The 25655-nt window shown below is 43.1% G+C and overlaps 2 protein-coding genes across 6 annotated transcripts in view; both read right to left on the bottom strand.

Moving 5' to 3' along the window:
• Positions 1-2660: 2660 nt before the first annotated feature.
• Positions 2661-18852, bottom strand: mcm9 (minichromosome maintenance 9 homologous recombination repair factor). The gene is given in 20 exon segments (XM_045719520.1): positions 2661-2774; positions 3038-3074; positions 3222-3303; positions 3493-3682; positions 6178-6282; positions 6284-6339; positions 6595-6750; positions 6844-6896; positions 6898-6928; positions 6931-6954; positions 9028-9153; positions 9309-9512; positions 9515-9569; positions 9916-9965; positions 9968-10030; positions 10033-10098; positions 10873-11001; positions 17847-17958; positions 17961-18164; positions 18841-18852. Coding segments are annotated over 20 exon segments (1869 nt in total).
• A 3210-nt stretch (positions 18853-22062) lies between these two features.
• The window catches only part of LOC106607780 (protein FAM184A), a 154885-nt gene continuing 151292 nt past the window's right edge, over positions 22063-25655 (bottom strand). For all 5 annotated transcript variants that reach the window (XM_014205128.2, XM_014205127.2, XM_014205130.2 and 2 more), the window contains one exon: positions 22063-22569. In XM_014205128.2, coding sequence (XP_014060603.1) covers positions 22488-22569 — 82 coding nt within the window. In that variant the 3' untranslated portion in view covers positions 22063-22487. The remainder of the gene's footprint in view (positions 22570-25655) is intronic.

Genomic DNA, 25655 nt, shown 5'->3' with positions numbered 1-25655 from the left:
CAGCTCCCCCTACAGCTCTCCCTACAGCTCCCCCTACATCTCCCACTACAGCTCCCCCTACAGCTCTCCCTACAGCTCTCCCTACAGCTCCCCCTACAGCTCTCCTTACAACTCCCCCTACAACTCCCCCTACAGCTCTCCTTACAACTCCCCCTACAGCTCCCCCTATAGCTCCCCCTACAGCTCTTCCTACAGCTCTCCTTACAACTCCCCCTACAACTCCCCCTACAGCTCTCCTTACAACTCCCCCTACAGCTCTCCCTACAGCTCCCCCTACAGCTCCCCCTACAGCTCTCCTTACAACTCCCCCTACAACTCCCCCTACAGCTCTCCTTACAACTCCCCCTACAGCTCCCCCTACAGCTCTCCCTACAGCTCCCCCTACAGCTCCCCCTACAGCTCCCCCTACAGCTCTCCCTACAGCTCCCCCTACAGCTCTCCCTACAGCTCTCTCTACCGCTCTCTCTACCGCCTCCTCCACAGCAGTTTTCCTGGGCATCTTATCGCACACAGGCGATCTCCCACTCTTGCGTGCAGCACCACTGTTGCCTGGCAACAACCAGGGGGGTGGTCAGGGGGGTTGTCAGATTTCGGGCCTGCTTTGAGGATGAGTTGTGGTTATCTTGTGTGGATGTTGTAATGGGTGAGGTGATGAAGGGTGAGGTGGTGTCTCCTCCCTCCACTGGGCCGGCCAGTGAGTGGAACCAGTCCAGTCCACTCTCTGAGTCTGTGGTTATGTCAGAGCGCCCTGGACCCCTTATTGGAGCGTTAGAGCTCTTCTCTAAGTAATGACAACCAATGCTCAGATCACTGTGTTGTGCAGAGGAGTACATTTTTCTGTTCTACTTTATGGGAGCATGGCCCATTATCCTGCAGCCTAAAGAAAGCACAATGACTCACTGTATATGAGAGGGAAATCTTACTCCTTCACGGAGAATTGTATTCAGTATTTTCACTGGGCTAGGGTTTAGAGATAATATGTTGGTGGGGAGATGTTATAAGTGGGATTTATGCGGAACAAAAATATAAACGCAACATGTAAAGTGTTAGTCCCATGTTTCATGAGCTGAAATTAAACATCCCAGAAATGTTCCATATGCACCAAAAACTTATTTCTCTCAAATTTTGTGCACAAATTTGTTTACATCCCTGTTAGTGCGAATTTTTCATTTGCCAAGATAATCCATCCACCTGACAGGTGTGGCATATCAAGAATCTGATTAAACAGCACGATCATTACATTGGTCCACCTTGTGCTGGGGACAATAAAAGGCCACTCTAAAATGTGCAGTTTTGTCATACAACACAATGCCACAGATGTCTCCTGTTTTGAGAGAGTGGAATTGGCATGCTGACTGCAGGAATGTCCACCACAGCTGTTGACAGATAACTGAATGTTAATTTCTCTACCATAAGCTGCCTCTAACGTAGTTTTATAGAATTTGGCAGTACTTCCAACCGGCCTCACAACCGCAGACCAGGTGTAACCATGCCAGTCCAGGACCTCAACATCCGGCTTCTTCACCTGCAGATCGTCTGAGACCAGCGCCCCGGACAGCTGATGAAACTGTGGATTTGCACAACCGAAGAATTTCTGCACAAACTGTCAGAAACCGTCTCAGGGAAGCTCATCTGCGTGTTCGTCATCCTCACCAGGAACTTGACCTGACTGCAGTTCGGCGTGTTGTAAGCGACTTCAGTGGGCAAATGCTCACCTTCGATGGTCACTGGCACGCTGGAGAAGTGTGATCTTCACAGATGAATCCCAGTTTCAACTGTACCGGGCAGATAGCAGGCAGCGTGTATGGCGTTGTGTGGGTGAGCAGTTTGCTGATGTCAACGTTGTGAACAGAGTGCCCCATGGTGGCGGTGGGGTTATGGTATGGGCAGGTATAAGCTACGGACAATGAACAGAATTGCATTTTATCGATGGCAATTTGCACAGAGATACCGTGACGAGATCCTGAGGCCCATTGTCGTGCCATTCATCTGCCGCCATCAGCTCATGTTTCAGCATGATAATACACGATACCATGTTGCAAGGATCTGTACACAATTCGCGGAAGCTGAAAATGTCCCAATTCTTCCATGGCCTGCATACTAACCAGATATGTCACCCCTTGAGCATGTTTGGGATGCTCTGGATCAATGTGTGCGACAGCGTGTTCCAGTTCCAATATCCAGCAACTTCGCACAGCCATTGAAGATGAGTGGGACAACATTCCACAGGCCACAATCAACAGCCGGTTCAACTCTATGTGAAGAAGATGTGTCACGCTGCATGAGGCAAATGGTGGTCAGGTCACACCAGATACTGACTGGTTTTCTGATCCACATTCCTACCTTTTTTTTAAGGTATCTGTGACCAACAGATGCATATCTGTATTCCCGGTTATGTGAAATCCATAGATTAGGGCCTAATGAATTTATTTCAATTGACTGATTTCCATATATGAACTGTAACTCATTAAAACCTTTGAAATTGTTGCATGTTGCATTTATATAATTTGTTCAGTGTAGTTTGAAAAGAGTATGTTTGTGTGCTTAGTCTGGGCATTTCATACTCTTGACAGGTTTCCCATTTTCCAGTTCTGCATAGGTTCATACACCACAAAACTTTGTCCTTTGAGTCTCCACAACTATAACTCACGCTCATCATCTCACCTTGAGAGCCTGTCCATCTCCTTGTTGAGGATGTGTAGGAGCTGGAGTCCCTCCAGAACGAACTGACACTGTGTCCGGTACTGCTGACTGGGGTTGTCAGGAAATGACATGTGAACTGACACTGTCCGGTACTGCTGACTGGGGTTGTCAGGAAATGACATGTGAACTGACACTGTGTCCGGTACTGCTGACTGGGGTTGTCAGGAAATGACATGTGAACTGACACTGTGTCCGGTACTGCTGACTGGGGTTGTCAGGAAATGTCATGTGAACTGACACTGTGTCTGGTACTGCTGACTGGGGTTGTCAGGAAATGACATGTGATCTGACACTGTGTCCGGTACTGCTGACTGGGGTTGTCAGGAAATGACATGTGCAGAGCATTTCTATCTCCCAGGAGAGCGCCCCCTAAGGCACAGACACACAACCAATCTCCCAGACACTTGCATTTCCATTTCCATTTCATGTGATGCGTGCCATGAAGTGTTGGGCTAATGACATTACCACATACACTCAATGAAATTGTAAAATGTAAGATCATATAACGGTTTTCTAGCTGCATAGAGCACTCCGTGACAGAGACCTCAACAACAGCATCCTCCACAGTGACAGTGTCTGGAAACATCAACCTGGCACGTGCTGCAAGGACCAAGAGAAACATAATAAGCTGTTTGATCACATATGAACGACTATAGTATAAAACATTCATATAATAAATATGATAATAAATATGAATTATTACAGTTTCAGTAAATACTAAACACCTTAGTAAATGAACTAAACCTAATTGAGTGCAGAAAGAAAATAATGATATTATATTTGTCCCGCACTCTGCGAGGCGGCTGAGGCTCTCCAGCTTGCGGTCTGTGGTGTGGGCTGCGTTCCTGCTGTCGCTTTGCTTCTGCAACTGGTAGTAGCCTCTGGACAGAATGGAGTTGGCCTCCTCAGACACCCGCGGCTGCAGCCCCTTGGTAAGGCAGAAATAGGCCTTCATCTTTTCCATGCACCACAGAGACTCCTATGATTGGCTGGGAGCTCCTGGAGGGCAGATGAAGGGGTTATTATTATCAGGGTCGTATTCATTATCAAATCAAATTTGTATTTGTGACATGTGCCGAATACAACAGGTGTAGACCTTACCGTGAAATGCTTACTTACAAGTGTCGTGTCTTTGGCATCATTAAAACTGAAGACATAGTTATCAAATAACTCTCTGTAATTATTATTACGCGATTAACCTGATTAATCATGTAACTGTAATTAACTAGGAAGTCGGGGCACCAAGGAAAATATTCAGATTACAAAGTTATAATTTTCCTAATATAACTTTCAGATATTTTAATATCTGATCAATTAGTCTTCGAATTAATGAATTATTATTTACCTCACGCCAGTCTCATTCCAAACGTCGTAAATTGTTGGTTATCTGCACGAACCCAGTCTTCACTATGAGTCATCCATACATCAATTGTCTTAAAATCATTTATTTACTAACTAAGTAATTCACAGAAATGCATAACAAACAGCAGATATCGTTACAAAGAAATGATAGGGGAATGTGCCCTAGTGGGCTAAACCGGCATGGCGGCTTCTTAGACAAAAAAAAGAGTTGATAATTATAACAATTGAAATACTAATCCTTTGCACATGAACGCTCACTCATTCGGGAACAATTGCAATAAATATATATATTTACGCTCAGTGTGTCATCGGAATCTCTGTTGAAAAGTTTGTTTCTGTTGGAGAGTTTGTCCGCCCTCTCTCGCACTTTGTCGTGGTTAGAATGGGTAGTTCAGAGTGACATTCATTAATGTCGTTATAGGAGAGATGTTTCGGCGGTTGTCGATCTTCGCGTTCAATGATACCGAATTCCTAGCTGCAGACTAGTAATTATTTTAAAAGACTTGTTCTTATTCTGTCGGTATCGATAGTCTAAGAGTTTAACCACGTGGTATGGTTAAAAGTTCAGCAAGAGGAAAGCTTGGTCTCCTCTCAAACCTTGGCCCTCTCGTTATCGAGGTAAGCTGGTCTCCAACCTTTAGCCATCTCGTAATTGATGTAAGCTTGGTCTAGTGATAGAAAACCTAGGTGGGGGTTTTATTCGGAAGAGCAGAAAAGGGCCTGTCCCATGACGCCAGACCATAACTTTGCTCATGGGCGGTCCTCTGATTTAGTTAAGAGTCCAAAGGGAATTGGAGTTTCCTTCATTAAACAGTCCAAAATCACATTACACAATTTCACAAACAGTTCCATCCTTATTCATTCATTTTATACAACCATTTAGATGTAAGTCTCATTGCTGAGGCTATTGTATAAATATGATTATGGTAATGTGGCCGTATTGTCTCTCATGAGTTTCACAAAATTGTACCAAACGGACCAGTTCAGAGCTGGATTCTTCACCGATTGTAAGGCCTGTCGTGAGAGTGAGTAGACCAAGGTGCAGCGGAGTTAGTGTTCATCATTGAATATTTAATCACAGAAAGAACACTATACAAACAAAACAAGAAAACTGACAGCCAAACAGTCCTGTCAGGTGCAAACACTAACAGAAACAATTACCCACAAAACCCAAAGGAAAAACATGCTCCTTATGTGTGACTCCCAATCAGCAACAACGAGCTTCAGCTGTGCCTGATTGGGAGCCACACACGGCCCAAAACAAAGAAATACAAAAACATAGAAAAAGGAACATAGAACGCCCACCCAATGTAACACCCTGGCCTAACCAAAATAAAGAACAAAAACCCCTCTCTATGGCCAGGGCGTTACACCGATCTTTTATACCTTCTCCAGAACCTGAATATTGTTCGGTTGTCAAGTTCTGTGAGGTAGAAGAAATTCCTTGGTGTTGTCTATGAAAACTCACTGTCTCTATACTATGGCCATTAGGAGAAAATCTCCTCATAGGAATTTACTACTGCTCTTACAGGGCCTGGTGTCAGAAGTATAGAGGTCGGGAGATGGTGCTCGCAGTGTCCAAAGAGGGTAACGTCATGACACAAGTCACCAGACAGAAGGACTGAAAACAGGAAGGGACTACCTGAAGTTGTTTATTAAGAATTGCTTTCAGTTGCAAAACATTTTGCTACATTTTTCCCTAATGAGTAGGACCCAGCCTTCAGTAACCACAGCTCTGAGTGGTCGTCTTGATAATGACACAGAGCACCGATTAAACTGGGGCGATGATGTAGAGGGTATACATCATTGGCTTTTATTCAACATAGCTCTTCCTCATGCAAATAGTGTGGGAATAATATTATGCAAATCATCATGTGCTGGCTTCTGGGGAAGAGAGACCAGATGAGGTCTCATGTCTAATTTGCAGCGTAGCTTAACTTAACGATATCATATCCCAGTGATTCCTCGGTAATTGGTGGCACTAAGAGCAGTGCTGTTACACTCCACTTCTAGAGAGATGGTTTTATTTTTATCCTTGTTCTGTACTTCAACTGATCCTATGTCATTAATTGGCCGGAGAGTCCTACCACCTGGTTTTCCAGGTCTGAATCAATCTCTAACATCCAGTACGACCAGGACCAGGTCAAAACGGCTGAGCAGGGGGCTGGCAAGGGCCACGTTGACCGACACAGGCACATTGGGGTCATACTGGCCCTTAAGGGTTGGTGGCTGCCAAGATGGTTGTCCTGGTGTTCAGTTTGCACACCATGCTGGGCGGGACAGAGGGAAATACAGAGGGAAATGAAGGAAATAGAAAGACGCATTATGTGTGTCATTATGTCATTATCTTTTTAATGCCTACTGACATTATCATGTTCGATATGTCTAACTCTCAACCCACAACAGAAGTAAAGACCAATTTTGAGTGCAAGGATTTCTATACGGTACAGCAAGAGGCTTTATAGAACCGCCCTCTGGAATTATATTATGACTATATACATATAAAAACTGTATTTTCTTTACCCTGCACCTTGGCCACACTGATGGTCTGCTTCTCCATGGTTCCGTGGATACTGGTGCGGTCGTGCTCTTTGATGCTGTTGAACTTATCAATACAACAAAGACCCCCGTCAGACAGCACCAGAGCTCCTGCCTCTAGATGCCACTCCCAAGACTCCTTCACGGCTGCCACCGTGACACACACTACATTTTTTACTACTATAAGTGGTTATTTCATGGATTCTTCTAAGCAAAGTGCACTGTATCAGATGCACCAGCAGAGGGCAGACAGACCTGTGGTATTGGAGCAGATCCCAGCAGTGAGGACAGAGAGGAGTGATTTTAGCAGCGTACTTCAGAAACTTCCCACCTGCAGAAGATGAGACTCGCCTAAACAAGGACCTAATTACAGATCTAGAATCAGATTTTAACATGGACACGGTTATTTGCAGAATATAAGATACAGTTGAAGTCTGAAGTTTACATACACTTAGGTTGGAGTCATTAAAACTTGTTTTTCAACCACTCCACAAACTATAGTTTTGGCAAGCTGGTTAGGACTTTCTGCATGACACATCTACTTTGTGCATGACACAAGTAATTGTTCCAACAATTGTTTACAGACAGATCATTTCACTTATAATTCACTGTATCACAATTACAGTGGGTCAGAAGTTTACATACACTAAGTTGACTGTGCCTTTAAACAGCTTGGAAAATTCCAGAAAATTATGTCATTGCTTTAGAAGCTTCTGATAGGCAAAATCACATCATTTGAGTCAATTGGAGGTGTACCTGTCTGTGGATGTATTTCAAGGCCTACCTCAAAACTCAGTGCCTCTTTGCTTGACATCATGGGAAAATCAAAAGAAATCAGCCAAGAAAAAAAAAAAATCGGAGACCTCCAATAGTCTGGTTCATCCTTAGGAGCAATTTCCAAACGCCTGAAGGTACCACGTTCATCTGTACAAACAATAGAACGCAGTATAAATACCATGGGACCACACAGCCGTCATACCGCTCAGGACGGAGACACGTTCTGTCTCCTAGAGATGAATGTACTTTGGTGCGAAAAGTGCAAATCAATCCCAGAACAACAGCAAAGGAACTTGTGAAGATGCTGGAGGAAACAAGTACAAAAGTGTCTATATCCACAGTAAAACGAGTCCTATATCGACATAACCTGAAAGGCCGCTCTGCAAGGAAGAAGCCACTGCTCCAAAACCGCCATAAAAAAGCCAGACTACGGTTTGCAACTGCACATGGGGACAAAGATCGTACTTTTTGGAGAAATGTCCTCTGGTCTGATGAAACAAAAATAGAACTGTTTGGCCATAATGACCATCGTTATGTTAAGAGGAAAAAGGGGGAGGCTTGCAAACCGAAGAACACCATTCCAACCGTGAAGCACGGGGGTGGCAGCATCATGTCATGAGGGTGCATTGCTGCAGGAGGGACTGGTGCACTTCACAAAATAGATGGCATCATAAGGGAGGAAAATTGTGTGGATATATTGAAGCAACATCTCAAGACATCAGTCAGGAAGTTAAAGCTTGGTTGCAAATGGGTCTTCCAAATGGACCATGACCCCAAGCATACTTTCAAAGTTGTGGCAAAATAGCTTAAGGACAACAAAGTCAAGGTATTGGAGTGGCCATCACAAAGCTGTAACGTGGGTCGTATAAAGGGGACCAAGGCGCAGCATGTAGAGTGCTCATAATTTACTTTAATGAAAACTCAAACAAAAACAACAAAATGACAGCCAACAGTTCCGTCAGGTATACTAACAAAACGTAAAACAACTACCCACACCAACACAGGAAAAACAGGCTGCCTAAGTATGGCTTCCAATCAGAGACAACGATAGACTGCTGCCTCTGATTGGAAACCATACCTGGCCAAAACATAGAAAACAAAAACATAGAATGCCCACCCACCTATCACACCCTGACCTAACTAAACAGAGTAAACACAGCTCTCCTAGGTCAGAGCGTGACAAAGGCCCTGACCTCTATCCCATAGAATATTTGTGGGCAGAACTGAAAAAGCTTGTGCGAGCAAGGAAGCCTACAAACCTGACTCAGTTACACCAGCTCTGTCTGGAGGAATGGGCCAAAATTCACCCAACTTATTGTGGGAAGCTTGTGGAAGGCTACCTGAAGCGTTTGACCCAAGTTAAACTATTTATAGGCAATGCTACCAAATACTAATTGAGTGTATGTAAACTTCTGACCCACTGGGAATATGATGAAAGAAATAAAAGCTGAAATAAATCATTCTCTCTACCATTATTCTGACATTTCACATTCTTAAAATAAAGTGGTGATCCTAACTGACCTAAGACAGGGAATATTTACTAGGATTAAATGTCAGGAATTGTGAAAATCTGAGTTTAATGTGTATGTAAACTTCCGACTTCAACTGTGAGAGAAATGGGCCCATGTTTAAAACAAGGATACATACCTCTTACCTTTGTTCCAGAGGGATCTATTCTTTGCACCCCACCGGCTAACACCATAGCAACAGATAACTTAACTACGTACATTCCAAACACCTGTGGGCACAGACTCATGAGAATCTGCTTCCTGCCTTCGGAATGGAAAAAGAACACCAATCAAATTCCATAAACACTTCATGTCCATCTCATCTCATAGTATTTATCATGTAATAATGACTATTAAATAAGTTTAAAAGTAGTATTTAAATCTATATGGCAACAGTTAGTTAGGTTAGTTTCTATGTACCAGCTATAGGGTCATGTTTGCAATTGTCCCAGAGCTAGTCAAACTCCTTCTGCATGTCCTCTAGGACCAGAGCTGCCATGGTCTGCTCATTGTTCACTTCAATAAAGTTGGCTTTCAACACAAGATCCAGTTCACAACGTGCGCCCTCATACAGGGGCTTCCATCGCTGACAAACTACTCCATGCACTGTGACATCGTCTTGCTAACATTTTTAATCACAATAATGACATTTTTGAAAATCAGCCCAACATTCATTGTGATGTCACTAATCCCTTTAAAAACATTCCTATTCGTTAAAAACATTCCTATTCATCTACTATGACTTCATCTTGGGTGAAAGCCAATCATACAGTATTGTGATGTTATCATAAACAAATTACACCACAATGTAACATCCATATATCATACAGTATTATGACATCATTGGTCACACATCACACTGTGGAATTCCAATTCCAAGGGAAAGAGGGGCCGCAGTCTGATCAAATATAGGCTTACAATTTGTGTTTGCAGATGTTATTTAACAGGCTATTCCACCTTCAACCCACAGTAGGGTTATACAATGTGTAAAACAGAGCTATAGCCCCTTGTTCCCCAGTCAGTCAATCACCTGCTCCTGGATCTTAATTTGCGGTTAGTCCCTGCAAGCTGCCGGGTGGAGCTCCCTAACTGGCAGGTGAACTTGGAGTTGCAGAGGTCCTGGTTGGGGCAGTAGGTGGGAGCTCCATCCGGCAGTAGGTGGGAAAGTCAGCCAGCAGGGAGGGCGCATGATGGCACTTAAAGCACATGACGGTACACATTTACATTTAAGTCATTTAGCAGACGCTCTTATCCAGAGCGACTTACAAATTGGTGCATTCACCTTATGACATCCAGTGGAACAACCACTTTACAATAGTGCATCTAAATCTTTTAAGGGGGGGGGGTTAGAAGGATTACTTTATCCTATCCTAGGTATTCCTTAAAGAGGTGGGGTTTCAGGTGTCTCCGGAAGGTGGTGATTGACTCCGCTGTCCTGGCGTCGTGAGGGAGCTTGTTCCACCATTGGGGTGCCAGAGCAGCGAACAGTTTTGACTGGGCTGAGCGGGAACTGTGCTTCCTCAGAGGTAGGGGGGCCAGCAGGCCAGAGGTGGATGAACGCAGTGCCCTTGTTTGGGTGTAGGGCCTGATCAGAGCCTGAAGGTATGGAGGTGCCGTTCCCTTCACAGCTCCGTAGGCAATCACCATGGTCTTGTAACGGATGCGAGCTTCAACTGGAAGCCAGTGGAGAGAGCGGAGGAGCGGGGTGACGTGAGAGAACTTGGGAAGGTTGAACACCAGACGGGCTGCGGCGTTCTGGATGAGTTGTAGGGGTTTAATGGCACAGGCAGGGAGCCCAGCCAACAGCGAGTTGCAGTAATCCAGACGGGGGATGACAAGTGCCTGGATTAGGACCTGCGCCGCTTCCTGTGTGAGGCAGGGTCGTACTCTGTGAATGTTGTAGAGCATGAACCTACAGGATCGGGTCACCGCCTTGATGTTAGTGGAGAACGACAGGGTGTTGTCCAGGATCACGCCAAGGTTTAGTCCCTCTTGTACTCCAGGATTTTGGTCACACTGGTGCGGATGACCGTGTCTGTTACGAACAGGAAGTGACCCGCGTTCCGAGACTTGGGGATGTTCTCCCTGGTGAGTTCTGGACACACAGGAAGACCTGAGGCATGAGGACACATTCAGCAGAGAAGCTTAAGGTTATGGACATCAAATAGACCAAGGAGCACTGGACTAGACTTTAAATCAGAATTGATAATACAACTGTACCAACATCCTCGGAACTTAAAAGTTCAGCATTACTTGTCATGCTCAACATACACCACCAGATGGGCATCTCTACCCACCCTTGTATTGAGGAGAGATAGCTTACGTCTTGCATGAGTCAAATAAAACCCACTACATAGAAGGTTGAAAAAATGCTTGGCCTACACATCTGGCACAAGTTGTTGCCTTGCTGTACATCTGATAAGTAGCCTACAGTATTGATTTTCAATGGATAAAAGTACCTAATGGAGAGAGCTATAAGGGTGCGCCCGCATACTAGGTTTGGTTTGCTCCTAGCAGAACTTAGTTTCGGCGAAGTAAATGTCTGTGCCTCGCATACTTCCTTCAAAGAATTCTGCTTAAAAATGTAAAATATTACAGTTTGTCCCTATTGAGACGCCGTAGCAACAACCTAGCCAGTAAGTATACACTTCTAAAAATAGTCTGAATTAATAAAATAAGGCCAGCATCCCGGAGTCGCCTCTTCACTGTTGACGTTGAGACTGGTGTTTTGCGGGTACAATTTATTGAAGCTGCCAGTTGAGGACTTGTGAGGCGTCTGTTTCTCAAACTAGACACTCTAATGTACTTGTCCTCTTGCTCAGTTGTGCACCAGGGCCTCCCACTCCTCTTTCTATTCTGGTTAGAGACAGTTAGCGCTGTTCTGTGAAGGGAGTAGTACACAGCGTTGTACGAGATCTTCAGGTCTTGGCAATTTCTTGCATGGAATAGCCTTCATTTCTCAGAACAAGAATAGACTGATGAATTTCAGAAGAAAGGCCATTTTGAGCCTGTAATCAAACCCACACATGCGTATGCTCCAAATACTCAACTAGTCTAAAGAAGGCCAGTTTTATTGCTTCTTTAATCAGAACAACAGTTTTCTGCTGTGCTAACATAATTGCAAAAGGGTTTTCTAATGATCAATTAGCCTTTTAAAATGATAAACTTGGATTAGCTAACACAACATGCCATTGGAACACCGGAGGGATTGTTGCTGATAATGGGCCTCTGTACGCCTATGTAGATATTCCATTAAATATCAGCCATTTCCAGCTACAATAGTCATTTACAACATTACCTACACTGTATTTCGGATCAATTTGATGTTATTTTAATGGACAAAAAATTTGCTTTTCTTTCAAAAACAAGGACATTTCTAAGTGACCCCAAACTTTTGAACGGTAGTGTACATATGACCTCAATTACCTTGATTAACCTGTACCCCCGCACGTTGACTCGGTACCGGTGCCCCCTGTATATAGCCTCCTTACTGTTATTTTATTGTGTTATTATTATTATTTTTTTTACTTTTTATGTATTTTTTGTGAAAATATTTTCTTATTTACTTAAAAACAAAAACTGCATTGTTGGGCTTGTAAGCAATGTTCTCACTAAGCTGTGCACTTGCGGGGGCACACAGCTCCAGTGGTGTAAAGTACTTAAGTAAAAATACTTTAAAGTACTACTTAAGTCGTTTTTTGGATATCTGTACTTTACTTTATTATTTATATTTTTGGCAACTTTTACTTCACTACATTCCTAATGAAAATGATGTACTTTTTACTCCATACATTTTCCCTGACACCCAAAAGTACTCGTTACATTTTGACAGGAAAATGGTCCAATTCACACACTAATCAAGAGAACATCCCTTGTCATCCCTACTGCCTCTGATCTGGTGGACTCATTAAACACAAATGCTTTGTTTGTAAATTATGTCAGTGTTGGAGTGGTTCCCTGGCTATCCGTCAATTTAAAAAAACAAGAAAATGGTTCTGTCTGGTTTGCTTTATATAAGGAATATGAATTTCTTATACTTTTGATACTTAAGTACATTTTAGCAATTCCATTTACTTTTGATACTTAAGTATATTCAAAACCAAATACTTTTAGACTTTTACTAAAGTAGGATTTTACTGGGTGATTTCTCTTTTACTTGAGTCATGTTCTATTAAGGTATCTTTACTATTACTCAAGTATGACAATTTAGTACTTTTTCCACCGCTCCCCGGGACTGCCACGCAGAACAAATATCAGCCCACACAGAGAAGCACGAGATTAAACTTTCTACAGTTCCCATGTTAGTTAACACTATCAACATTTCCCTTTACTGTGGGAATTGTGATCGAATCAACACAATATTAGCCACTTTCTATGCAACATACTGAAACCAAAACGAGCTATGCAAGATTTAATATGCAAAACTAACTATGCAAGAGATTTTGTTGTAGGCAGGACGCATCGGAGTAGGATTCTATTGCATTGACAGGCACGACTCAGGCCCGTACTCTACACAGACCGGTACGCCATAAACAATCAGAGCTGCAGTAGCCTAAATGCAAATAGACCATTGCCATGTATGGATCTATGCCATTCACTTTGAACTGGACTGTTTTTACAGCATGAGCGGTTGTGATTAGATGCGTTTGTTTTGAGATCAAAGCGAGAGCTACATGTAGCAACGTGTGCACATTTGTTCATATCCTTTGCTAGTTTGTGAGTTATTAGCCAGTTATAGATCATTTGTAGTCAGCAATGAGGGCGGGACTGCTTCCTACAAGAGCACAAAATGTGTGCATTTCTTGACATCTTTGAAAAGTGAGTCAGGTAAAATATATATTTTTTGTCTTAAAGAGGCAGTGTTGTATTTTGAGATAGTCTTGAATAAGCTAAGTAGCCAATAGGCAGAGGATAGTATAACTTGTCTGATTCTGTGTAATAATGGTATGTGAATAATGATGCATTTTATTTTGTAAAGTTGTTTTTTTTGCATTAAACAACAAGATTTTCAGTCACAAGTGGATAAACAGGTTCATGTCAAGCCCTGCATATTTTTTTCAAAAGGCTCATGGAATGTAGACCTACATTGAACACCACACATTGGCTGCTACTGTAGGCTGAATGATAGAACAGCTATTTCCATGTTAAAATGTTATGGGATGCATTTTCTCAATTGTTTTTGATGATATGCCACTCTGGTAGGCCTACATTATGATCAATTAGCCACAGTAGCCTACTTGGCCACTGTTATAACTAACTTAAATCGGGTACAGCCTCAGTGTTCACAGTAAACGCGCACTGGAAGTTGCACAGAACTTTCACAATGTTCAAGTTTGCTGGATCCAACGCAATATTCCAGCCCACCAAATGCTATCATGGACTCATAGAACATATCATCTCTCTCCATATGGCATGTCAAATGGCATTCATATTTTACATCCACATCTTCAGTGCTTTTATGTGAAGCACTTTCCATTTTCTCAATGAGATTAGACAACTCAGATTTAAGATGCAGACCACATACAGCGGTCCTCTCCACAGAGAGACATACTTTGTATTTCGAGCGAGCAACATGTTGAAAACATCGAGTCATCAAAAGAGCCCAGCATACCCTGAGGAGAAAGATATTGGTCTGACCTTAAACATTGCCGTGTAGCGGTAACATTCCCCACCAGAACACACACGGCTACATCACCAAGAGCCCTTTGAAGCGCATCCTCTGGCTAATTATAACACTGCTGTCTGTACTAGTGAGACCCCAGACTGCAGTGCACAATGGCTAAAGTAATTAGGTGTGGAGGTTGACCTAGGACGGCTGACACAGGAAAATGTATAAACCGATACTTTTTTTGGTTCTAAGCGTTCAGAACTTTATTTTGCTGGTTGGAATAGTGGAACGGAACAAAAAATAGTGAATCATCATGAATGAAGTCGACAATCTGCTGTCAAATCCTTTTCAATCCTTGTCATATGAAGATAAATTATAAATAAAACGTATCGATGTTTATCGGCCATTGGACATAAACATTACACAACAAGGTGGAAATCGCAAATTCAACAATGAGGGGTTTGAAAGGAAACAGTGGCTAACTGCAAGCGTTGCAAAGCAATCACTAGCCTGCTACTCAGTGGAGTGGGTGTGTGGTCCAAGTCTGGGTTTAAGGGTCTCTTTTCCAAGCTTAAAAGGATAAACATTCAACATGTCAATCCAACATGTCAATCCAGCATGACTTCTTCCGTGTTCGAAACAACTGGAAACTCGGAACTGGGAAATCTCAGACTTCAGTGAGTTCAAGACAACTGGAAACTCTGAAAGAAACAAGTAATATGTTTTGAACGGTCATGCAACTCAGAAATCCAAGTCGGGAACTTGGGCCTCTCATCACTGACGTCATAATTCAACCTTGTTTTTTTCCCCCCCAGAGTTCCTAGTTGTCTTGAAAGCGCCATAAATCCAGAGAATGCCAGACTGTGATGACAAAGTTTGAAGACAAGATTTGCCACGAATGACCTCTGCACTACCTTCCTGTTCACGTGAACACAGCACAACAAGGTGAGTCCAAAAATGTCTTGTATGCTGCTGCATAAATGATGCAATGTGCCAGGGAGTGCTGTGCATTCGGAAAGTATTCAGACCTCTTGACTTTTTCCACATTTAGGTTACAGGTTACAATAAGGTTACAGCCTTATTCTAAAATGAATGACATACATTTTTTCCCTCATCAATCTACACACAATACCCCATAACGAAAAAGCAAAAACAGGTTTTTTACATTTTTGCAAATTTATAAAGAAAAAAACTGAAATAGCACATTTACATAGGTATTCAGACCCTTTACTCAGTACTTTGTTGAAGCACCTTTGGTAGCGATTAAAGCTTTGAGTCTTCTTGGATATGACACTACAAGCTTGACACACCTGTATTTGGGGAGTGTCTCCCATCCTCTAAAGCTCTGTCAAGTTGGAAGGGGAGCGTCGCTAGACAGCTACTTCAGGTCCGTCCAGAAATGTTCGATCGGGTTCAAGTCCGGGCTCTGGCTGGGCCACTCAAGGACATTCAGAGACTGTCCTGAAGCCACTCCTGCGTTGTCTTGGTTGTGTGTTTAGGGTCGTTGTCCTGTTGGAAGGTGAATCTTCGCCCCAGTCTGAGGTCCTGAGTGCTCTGGAGCAGGTTTTCATCAAGGATCTCTCTGTTCTTTCTGCTCTGTTCATCTTTCCCTCGATCCTGACTAGTCTCCCAGTCCCTGACGCTGAAAAACATCCCCACAGCATACTACCACCACCATGGATGATGCCAGGTTTCCTCCAGATGGGACGCTTGGCATTCAGGCCAAAGAATCTTGTTTCTCATGGTCTGAGAGTCTTTAGGTGTCTTTTGGCAAACTCCAAGTGGGCTGTCATGTGCCTTTTACTGAGGAGTGGCTTCCGTCTGGCCACTCTACCATAAACGCCTCATTGGTGGAGTACTACATCTACCATAAAGGCCTGATTGGTGGATGCTTGTCCTTCTGGAAGGTTCTCCCATCTCCATAAAGGAACTCTGGAGCTCTGTCAAAGTGACCATCGGGTTCTTGGTTCTTACCGATTGCTCAGTTTGGCCGGGCGGCCAGCTCTAGGAAGAGTCTTGGTTGTTCCAAACTTCTTCCATTTAAGAATGATGGAGGCCACTGCGTTCTTGGGGACCTTCAATGTTGCAGATCTGTGCTTCGACACAATCCTGTTTTTCTGAGCTCTACGGACAATTCCTTCGACCTCATGGGTGGGTTTTTCCTCTGACATGCACAGTCAACTTTGGGACCTTATATAGACAGGTGTGTGCCTTTCCAAATCATGTCTAATCAATTGAATTTACAACAGGTGGACTCCAATCAAGTTGTAGAAACATCTCAAGGATGATCAATGGAAACAGGATGCACCTGAGCTCAATTTAGAGTCTCATAGCAAAGAGTCTGAAAACATATGTAAATAAGGTATCTGTTTTTTTATTTTTATACATTTGCAAAACAATATAAAAACCTGTTTTCGCTTTGTCATTATGGGATATAGTGTGTAGATTGATGAATATTTTATTTGTATTTAATCCATTTTAGAATAAGGCTGTAACGTAACAAAATGTAAAAAAAAGGGGTCTGCGTACTTTCCGAATGAACTGTACATATAACTAGGAATAAAGGGACTAGGCAACAGGATAGATAATAAAGAGTTGCAGCAGCTTAAGTAATGAGTCAAAAAAGTTAATGCAAAAAGGGTGCAACGTAAGAAAATGTGGAAAAAGTCAAAGGGTCTGAATACTTTCCGAATGCACTATGTAGCTAAGAAAGCAATACTAAGTGTATGTTGTGTAGTAAGCTGTTAGTAGCTCATGTGCTTCACCCTAATAATTTGCTCCCTTTTCCCCTAATAACTTAGCCTACTGTTCTGACTTGGTGGTGCACATTTAGCCTATAGCCTGTTTTAGAGAAGTGCCATCATCGGATATTGTAAGTGATTTCATTGTCTGCTTATTCACCCCCTTTATTTATCCTACGGTTCTGACTTGGTGTACAGGGATAATACTGTAAGAACGGCCCATGTTCAGAATTCTGTCGCTGTACATTTCAAAAGTGCTCAACACATAGTTAAATTGACTACGTCCGTTCTCGCTCGCTCATTAATGTCTTAATCGAAATTACGGATTGCCTCTTATCCACTCGTTGTCCCCTTATGCCATAGTTTGTACATCTCAATTGTCAGTACAAACCACATTTGTTTTTAAGCAAGTCAGCCATATCTGCTATGTTTTTTTAAAGGTAGTAAATGAGGCTGAATGAACTGTTTCGCTGCCAAACATGGCTCCACTGGTTTGGATTTTGCACTGACCAATATGGCTGCCATTTTCACCCCATTCTGGAACTTTGAGGGTCTATAATACAGTCCCTCTAGTAATATAATAGGATCTCTATGGTAAGGGCCTCTTACCTGTGATTCGGGCATGCAGGTGGTGTTTGATCTCGTGCCAGCCTTGCTGTGTTGAGTTTACTGACACCGTCTTGGCGGCTCTGTGAAGGGCATTGTCGAAGATGTTGATGACCCCTCGCTGGGGTAGGCGTTATAGTAGTCTCCCACCTCCATGTTGGCTTCGAATAGCTTCATGGTGTTGCTGACCACCGAGTAGTGGGCATTTTCATCAAGCGCCAGAAGGATCTGCAGGATGTCAGTCGTGTGGTGCTCTGTTACATACGCCTCAACCACCTGCCCTATCAGAGCGACCAGCTCAGGTTGATCAACATCATGGATCTGCAGGGGTGAAATATGCTTTAAATTTAACAAGCTGTGTAATGTATGCAATGATCGATGCAGCCAGATGACGTCTCATATAGACCCAAAGGGCTCATCTGTAGTGTCTGGCTAGTAAACTGATGGTGAAATTGGTAGTAGAGGCAAATGTGGACAGCAATCTAGTTTAATTTTTGATATCAGATTGGTGATAGTAAGTCCGGCTAACATGAATGCGTCAGTTCTGTACGCTATGAGACGCACTCGCGTCCGACAAATGCGCGTGGACCAGAGTTTGTGTGTTCTATTCTGGAGAAACAACTGGTGTATACATAGACGTGTGTGTCAACACTAACAACTTTGGTGAGTTACAAAAGTATATTGAAGTCAGTCACTAAGTCGGAAAATAATTCCTCTAGAGGGATGAATGTAATGGCCGAAGATCCCAAAACACCGAAGAGAGACGGTTCGCTAAGTGCGTCGTTAGACCATGTGTCGATACTGATAGGATCGAAAGAAAAGCAGCGCTGCTCTCGTCTCAGCTTCCTCCATTTAAATCTTACATGAACATAAAAATGATTCCACTATACTGACGACGGATCAGCTTCTAGCGATATTACCACCACTGGAAATATTCAGGCTTTTTATTTTGCTTACTAAATAATAATGCCCTAAATCAGATTAGTCACATCATTGCCCAGTAACACATCATGAAATATACTGAGACAAATAATTACAGACAGCAGCCTAATGAAATCTCCAATTTGGACTCTAGACCAAAGGCCAAATTTCCACCGGTCTAATGTCCATTGCTCATGTTTCTTGCCCCAAGCAAGTCTCTTCTTCTTATTTCTTTCCTTTAGTAGTGGTTTCTTTGCAGCAATTCGACCATGAAGGCCTGATTCACACAGTCTCCTCTGAACAGTTGATGTTGAGATGTGTCTGTTACTTGAACTGAGTGAAGCATTTATTTGGGCTGCAATTTCTGAGGATGGTAACTCTAATGAACTTATCCTCTGCAGTAGAGGTAACTCTGGGACTTCCATTCCTGTGGCGGTCCTCATGAGAGCCAGTTTCATCATAGCGCTTGATGGTTTTTGCGACTGCACTTGAAGAAACTGTCAAAGTTCTTGAAATGTTCCATATTGACTGACCTTCATGTCTTAAAGTAATGATGGACAGTCCTTTCTCTTTGCTTATTTGCACTGTTCTTGCCATAATACAGACGGTCTTTTACCAAATAGGGCTATCTACCTTGTCACAACACAACTGATTGGCTCAAATGCATTAAGGAGGAAAGAAATTCCACAAATTAACTTTTAAGAAGGAACACCTGTTAATTGAAATGTATTTTATTTAACTAGGCAAGTCAGTTAAGAAAAAATTCTTATTTACAATGACTGTCACGCCCTGACCTGAGAGAGACGGTTTATTTCTCTATTTTGTTAGGTCAGGGTGTGGGGTGGGCATTCTATGGTTTATATTTCTATGTTGTCATTTTCTTTGATTGGCCGAGTATGGTTCCTAATCAGAGGCAGCTGTCTATCGTTGTCTCTGATTGGGAATCATACTTAGGCAGCCCTTTTTTCCCACTTTCAGTTGTGGGATCTTGTTTTTGTACAGCTCAGTTAGCCTGCAGAATGTGACGTTCGTTTTCCGTTGTTTTGTTTTAGTGTTCTGAGTTAAATACAGAAATATCATGAGCACTTACCACGCTGCACTTTGGTCTACTCCTTTCGACGACGACCGTCACAATGACAGCCTAGGAACAGTGGGTTAACTGCCTCGTTGAGAACGACAGATTTTTACCTTGTCAGCTCGGGGATTCAGTCCCAACGCTCTAACCACTAGGCTACCTGCCACCCCAATTTATATATATACTACCGGTCAAAAGTTTTAGAATACTGTCACGGATTCTCCCGGTACTGCTGCCCTTCCGTACACTACCGGTCAGTTTTACCGTCCAAAGTTTTACAATATACACTGCTCAAAAAAATAAAGGGAACACTTAAACAACACATCCTAGATCTGAATGAAAGAAATAATGTTATTAAATACTTTTTTCTTTACATAGTTGAATGTGCTGACAACAAAATCACACAAAAATAATCAATGGAAATCCAATTTATCAACCCATGGAGGTCTGGATTTGGAGTCACACTCAAAATTAAAGTGGAAAACCACACTACAGGCTGATCCAACTTTGATGTAATGTCCTTAAAACAAGTCAAAATGAGGCTCAGTAGTGTGTGTGGCCTCCACGTGCCTGTATGACCTCCCTACAACGCCTGGGCATGCTCCTGATGAGGTGGCGGATGGTCTCCTGAGGGATCTCCTCCCAGACCTGGACTAAAGCATCCGCCAACTCCTGGACAGTCTGTGGTGCAACATGGCGTTGGTGGATGGAGCGAGACATGATGTCCCAGATGTGCTCAATTGGATTCAGGTCTGGTGAACGGGCGGGCCAGTCCATAGCATCAATGCCTTCCTCTTGCAGGAACTGCTGACACACTCCAGCCACATGAGGTCTAGCATTGTCTTGCATTAGGAGGAACCCAGGGCCAACCGCACCAGCATATGGTCTCACAAGGGGTCTGAGGATCTCATCTCGGTACCTAATGGCAGTCAGGCTACCTCTGGCGAGCACATGGAGGGCTGTGCGGCCCGCAAAGAAATGCCACCCCACACCATGACTGACCCACCGCCAAACCGGTCATGCTGGAGGATGTTGCAGGCAGCAGAACGTTCTCCACGGCGTCTCCAGACTCTGTCACGTCTGTCACATGTGCTCAGTGTGAACCTGCTTTCATCTGTGAAGAGCACAGGGCGCCAGTGGCGAATTTGCCAATCTTGGTGTTCTCTGGCAAATGCCAAACGTCCTGCACGGTGTTGGGCTGTAAGCACAACCCCCACCTGTGGACGTCGGGCCCTCATACCACCCTGGGTTGTAGACTCCGTCTCATGCTACCACTAGAGTGAAAGCACCGCCAGCATTCAAAAGTGACCAAAACATCAGCCAGGAAGCATAGGAACTGAGAAGTGGTCTGTGGTTACCACTTGCAGAACCACTCCTTTATTGGGGGTGTCTTGCTAATTGCCTATCATTTCCACCTGTTGTCTATTCCATTTGCACAACAGCATGTGAAATTTATTGTCAATCAGTGTTGCTTCCTAAGTGGACAGTTTGATTTCACAGAAGTGTGATTGACTTGGAGTTACATTGTGTTGTTTAAGTGTTCCCTTTATTTTTTTGAGCAGTATATATTTAAGCTAACCCGAACTGTTTTCCTAACCTTAACCTAATTCTCCAAACAAGCTGCATTAATTATCCTAACCTGCTGCGTACGGTCTTTTAACCTGCTATGAAAAGTCAAATCTAACATTAACTTGACAAAAGCTGGATCCCTTCTAGCCATGACCTTTAAGAACTTTGGAACTCCCCCCTGGATTCACACATTCAGTACTCCCACAGGGGTGTTCAAAACTATAACACGAAAGAAGCATCATGGAACGGTCTTAAAATGCTGCATTTAAATCCACAATAATTCAAAAGAAAACATGTGCTTTTTTTATGTGGGTCAAAATAATCTGAAATTGCTTTTATGGAAGGAACCCCTTATATTTTCTGATTTGTTAGCGTCTATGTCTATCCAAAATAAATGTGCAGCCGCAAGGCTATCACATGCCACAACAGGACCAGAGAAATTCACCTTAACCAGACCTGAACACAGACACAGTAATACCTGTACATACTTTGACCTAAAACAGTGTAAAACACAATTTCAAAACATAATGGAGTTCATTCAAACACCCTATAATTAAATATTTTCTGCAGAAGTTGGGATTCTATGGCACAGTACTTTATGGTACAAATCCTCCATAAATTGAAAGGCCCCCCCCAAAAAAGACAGCACACATATCATGATTAAATGTCACAAGAATTATTTATTAGTTAAGCATACATAGTATAATATAAATATAAAATATGCAATTTATTTTTAAAATTGGTGAGACATCATTATATCTGTGTTGAGACAACCATACAAACAGTTTCGTTCTACCAAAATGTCTTATGCGGCTGTAACAAACTATCATTATGGTGCCATTCTAAAATAAGGTACAGAGAGAGGACAATTTACTGTAGCAGCATATGCATCACTCTTTAGAAACTGCAGAAAAGAAAACGTCAAACATACTCATCGGCACTGTACAAACAAGGAACCCGTTCACGGTGAAGTAATCAACAGAATGAAATATCATTAAATAATGTCGATTTTTTTTTTTTTGTTTGTTGTTGTTGTATTTTTCGTTTCCTAGGGTTGACATGCTCTCGAGTTGCAAAAGTCAGAAGGTGAAGTACTGGGCGAGCCACTCCTGGCGCTGGGGGTCGGGGGATCCTACGGGTGACTCTTCCGTCTCAGGAGGGCTACACAGGGGGGGACACACCACAACAGCAGCACAGTTACACAATACGGGACATTATTGACTAAGGAATCCTTATTACACCTTGGAGTTGAGAGTCATTTTATCTGATTTAAGTCTCTGGGTTTCATGCCTATGTGATGTGTTTGTGAATGTTCCTTAGTGTCGTCCGTATAGTCATTCATCCAGTTCAGAGGATAATGGGATGTTGTTGCGGCAGTATAGATTTGATGATCTGCTCTTAAGTGTGAATGTTTCCTAGAAAACAATAACATTTCCGTTGCGCTAATCAGCCTTTAACCGTGTTAAGTGTGCTCCTTTCTGAGAGCCTGCGGCTCTACTAACACTAACTTTACTGTTTTACATGATCATCCAGCCATGAGGTTGTGTGAGATTAAATTACAAACCATGCGGTTGTTAATCTGACTCAGGTCCTTGGGGGAGGACGCTGTCTTGGTTATACAAATATGTGAATGCATCTATTAAAAATTCTATATACTACTTTCATACTACTTCTCTGTAGTTTCTGAAAAGCCAACGCAATTGTAACCCCAAGGGAAAAAAATCGGAGAGGGAAAATGTATTGAAAGACCATAACCTTGCCTATTGTTGTTTGTTCTAAGTCTACCTAAGATATAGCATATTCAACCTAATGCATTTCACTGGGTTGCTGGCTTGACCATAGCCTTGGCATTGACAAATTCACAATAAACGCCAACAAACATCACTGTACTCGAACATTGCAGCTTTATTCCACATAAAATAACCTTTGCTCTTTGCCTATAGAGCTAGATATATCTCTGTCTGCCTGCCTGCCTGCCTGTCTGCCTGTCTGTCTGTCTGTCTGTCTGCCTGCCTGCCTGTCTGCCTGTCTGCCTGTCTGTCTGTCTGCCTGCCTGTCTGTCTGCCTGCCTGTCTGTCTGCCTGTCTGTCTAGGGCCCTCCCTCAGCCTCAGTTGTTCAGGGGTCGTAGCCCGTTGATGGGCACCAGATGCCTCCTATCTATGAAGGGCTTGACATCCGACTGTCTGGAGAGACAAAAAGGAGGAGAGGATGAGTGGGAGGAGAAGTCTCATCCAAATGTCAGTACAGAACAAACCGTAATAACGTGAAGCGCTCTCCTCTCCACAACTAGAATGTACAACGAGTTCAAGATGAAAATATCTCAGTGATTAATGACTCAACTTTATATTGCAGTTGATATTTGACAAACACAAAGGCAAGGAAATTGCAGTCTGGGAATCTGATAAAGAACTGTGTAACTTCAGATATTTTAAGTTTTAATTTCCGACTATGGTTATTTCCACAGTTGTTATGTGAAATAACATCCTCTGAACTTAAAGGTTTTATTATTATTTTCATGACTAGATACAAATGAATAAACACAGTCTGCCCTCATTCTGCACTGCACCAGCTGTATTGCCCTAACTGAGCTGAACATGTCTGAAGTTTTTAAATTAAAGACAGGTGGCTTCTTCATCCTGTGTGGAGCTTGAACTGTTTGTCTCTGAGAACTATGCTAAAATATCTCCTCTGTGATCATTTTCTCCTCAGTCTCAGTAGCCTCCATTGCAGAAAACCCAATTGAATGCTCAATTGAATGTTCATCACCAATTTCAGATCCAGAGAACACCTGGGCTGAGACGGACAGGGCTGACTTCAACAACATCAAAAGCTAGAAGCAGAGAAATGGCATAAGCACGCATGCTAGTGTTTTTCATCTGGAAAACTCAAGTATGTATGTACATGTATTGTGCTACACATTTGCTGGTGAGCTGAATTAAGAAGTTCTATTGATCCAGGTATCTTTTCCGAGAACTGAAGCATGTGTATTCTGGCATAGACCTCGTGAATCGAAATAGGGCAGCACTTCAGGAGCACTGCACGCAACGAGATAGAAGCAGCCTTTGAATCATCTGAAAGCAAATATGTAATTCATGGCACCGTTGTGTCATCATTTGCCCCCTGCAGTTTGGTTAATACGTGTGGTATGTGCTTCAGCAGGTATGTGGCATGTGGGGGTGCATCTGTTGCTAAGTGTAAACAGGGTCACCTTGCCAGGGGCTGAGACAGACAGGCCGTGTGTGCGATGCGGTGATGGGAGAGTCCCATGACAATGGAAGGCAGCCCCGCACAAATCCGCCACGCCGACTCATCGGCAACTTCATTACATAGCAGCATGCAGCAAAGGCAACAGAAACGGCCAAAGCTCAGAGGCACAGTGCACACGGGTACAGATAGATGACAAGTGCAGCAATAGTCAGAAACCTAAGCGCCGGACGAGTGCAGGCATCATAAGCTAGTACAACGCGTGCACAAGAGAGTACCACATTAACACGTGCGCTTCATTCACATGAACAGAATTCTAGCTGGAAGCACAACAACGAGCAAAGCAATGCCAAGGCACGAGAGAGAGAGGCATTCATTGATGAGCGGGAGAGTGTTGCTGTTATTGGAGGCTTCCAGCCGTTAGACCTTCACACATCCCCGCACACAGAACTGTACATGGCAAGAAAATATCACCAGCAATATTTTCCTCATGTAAAATAGAAAACAGTTTCACGTCAAGGTGGACAACAAAGTGCAGCAAGCCTGGAGGCCGATGAGGATGAGGGGGTTTAACAGAACAATAACAACGTCACCAATGAGTTGTAAGGCCTATAACTTCCAGAACAAACTGAACAATTAACACAATGCAGAGACACAGAGAGACACAACTCCTAGCGTGCACACTTCAGTTAGCATGTTAAGAGTGAAGGTGGGTGGTGGTGCACATGCTCCTTTTGCATTCCAATGCCATTTTCAAAGCTTCTGTATTTACTATACTTTATAATAGTATAGTAAAGTGTTGATACATCTCCAGCAGTGTGTGTAAGTTCAGCTGGAATGTCTTTTGCTGTGTGTTTGAAAAGAAACCCTCTTGTGAAGTCACTGACTTCGCGGTATAAAGTAAAGATGAATTGACATAGAAGCGTTTGGGCGGGGGGGGGGGGGATTGTGGGAGCTCTGCCTCTCTCCGAAAGCTAATTCTCGGGGGATGCAATCAAAGCCTCGCAAAAACTGCAGGCAAAGACAAAAACCATCATGTCCT

This window comes from Salmo salar, chromosome ssa06 (genome assembly GCF_905237065.1).
Source record: "Salmo salar chromosome ssa06, Ssal_v3.1, whole genome shotgun sequence".
Classification (NCBI taxonomy): Eukaryota; Metazoa; Chordata; class Actinopteri; order Salmoniformes; family Salmonidae; genus Salmo; species Salmo salar.
The sequence above is the reverse complement of the archived record's forward strand: the minus strand, read 5'-3'. Positions and strand labels throughout refer to the sequence as shown.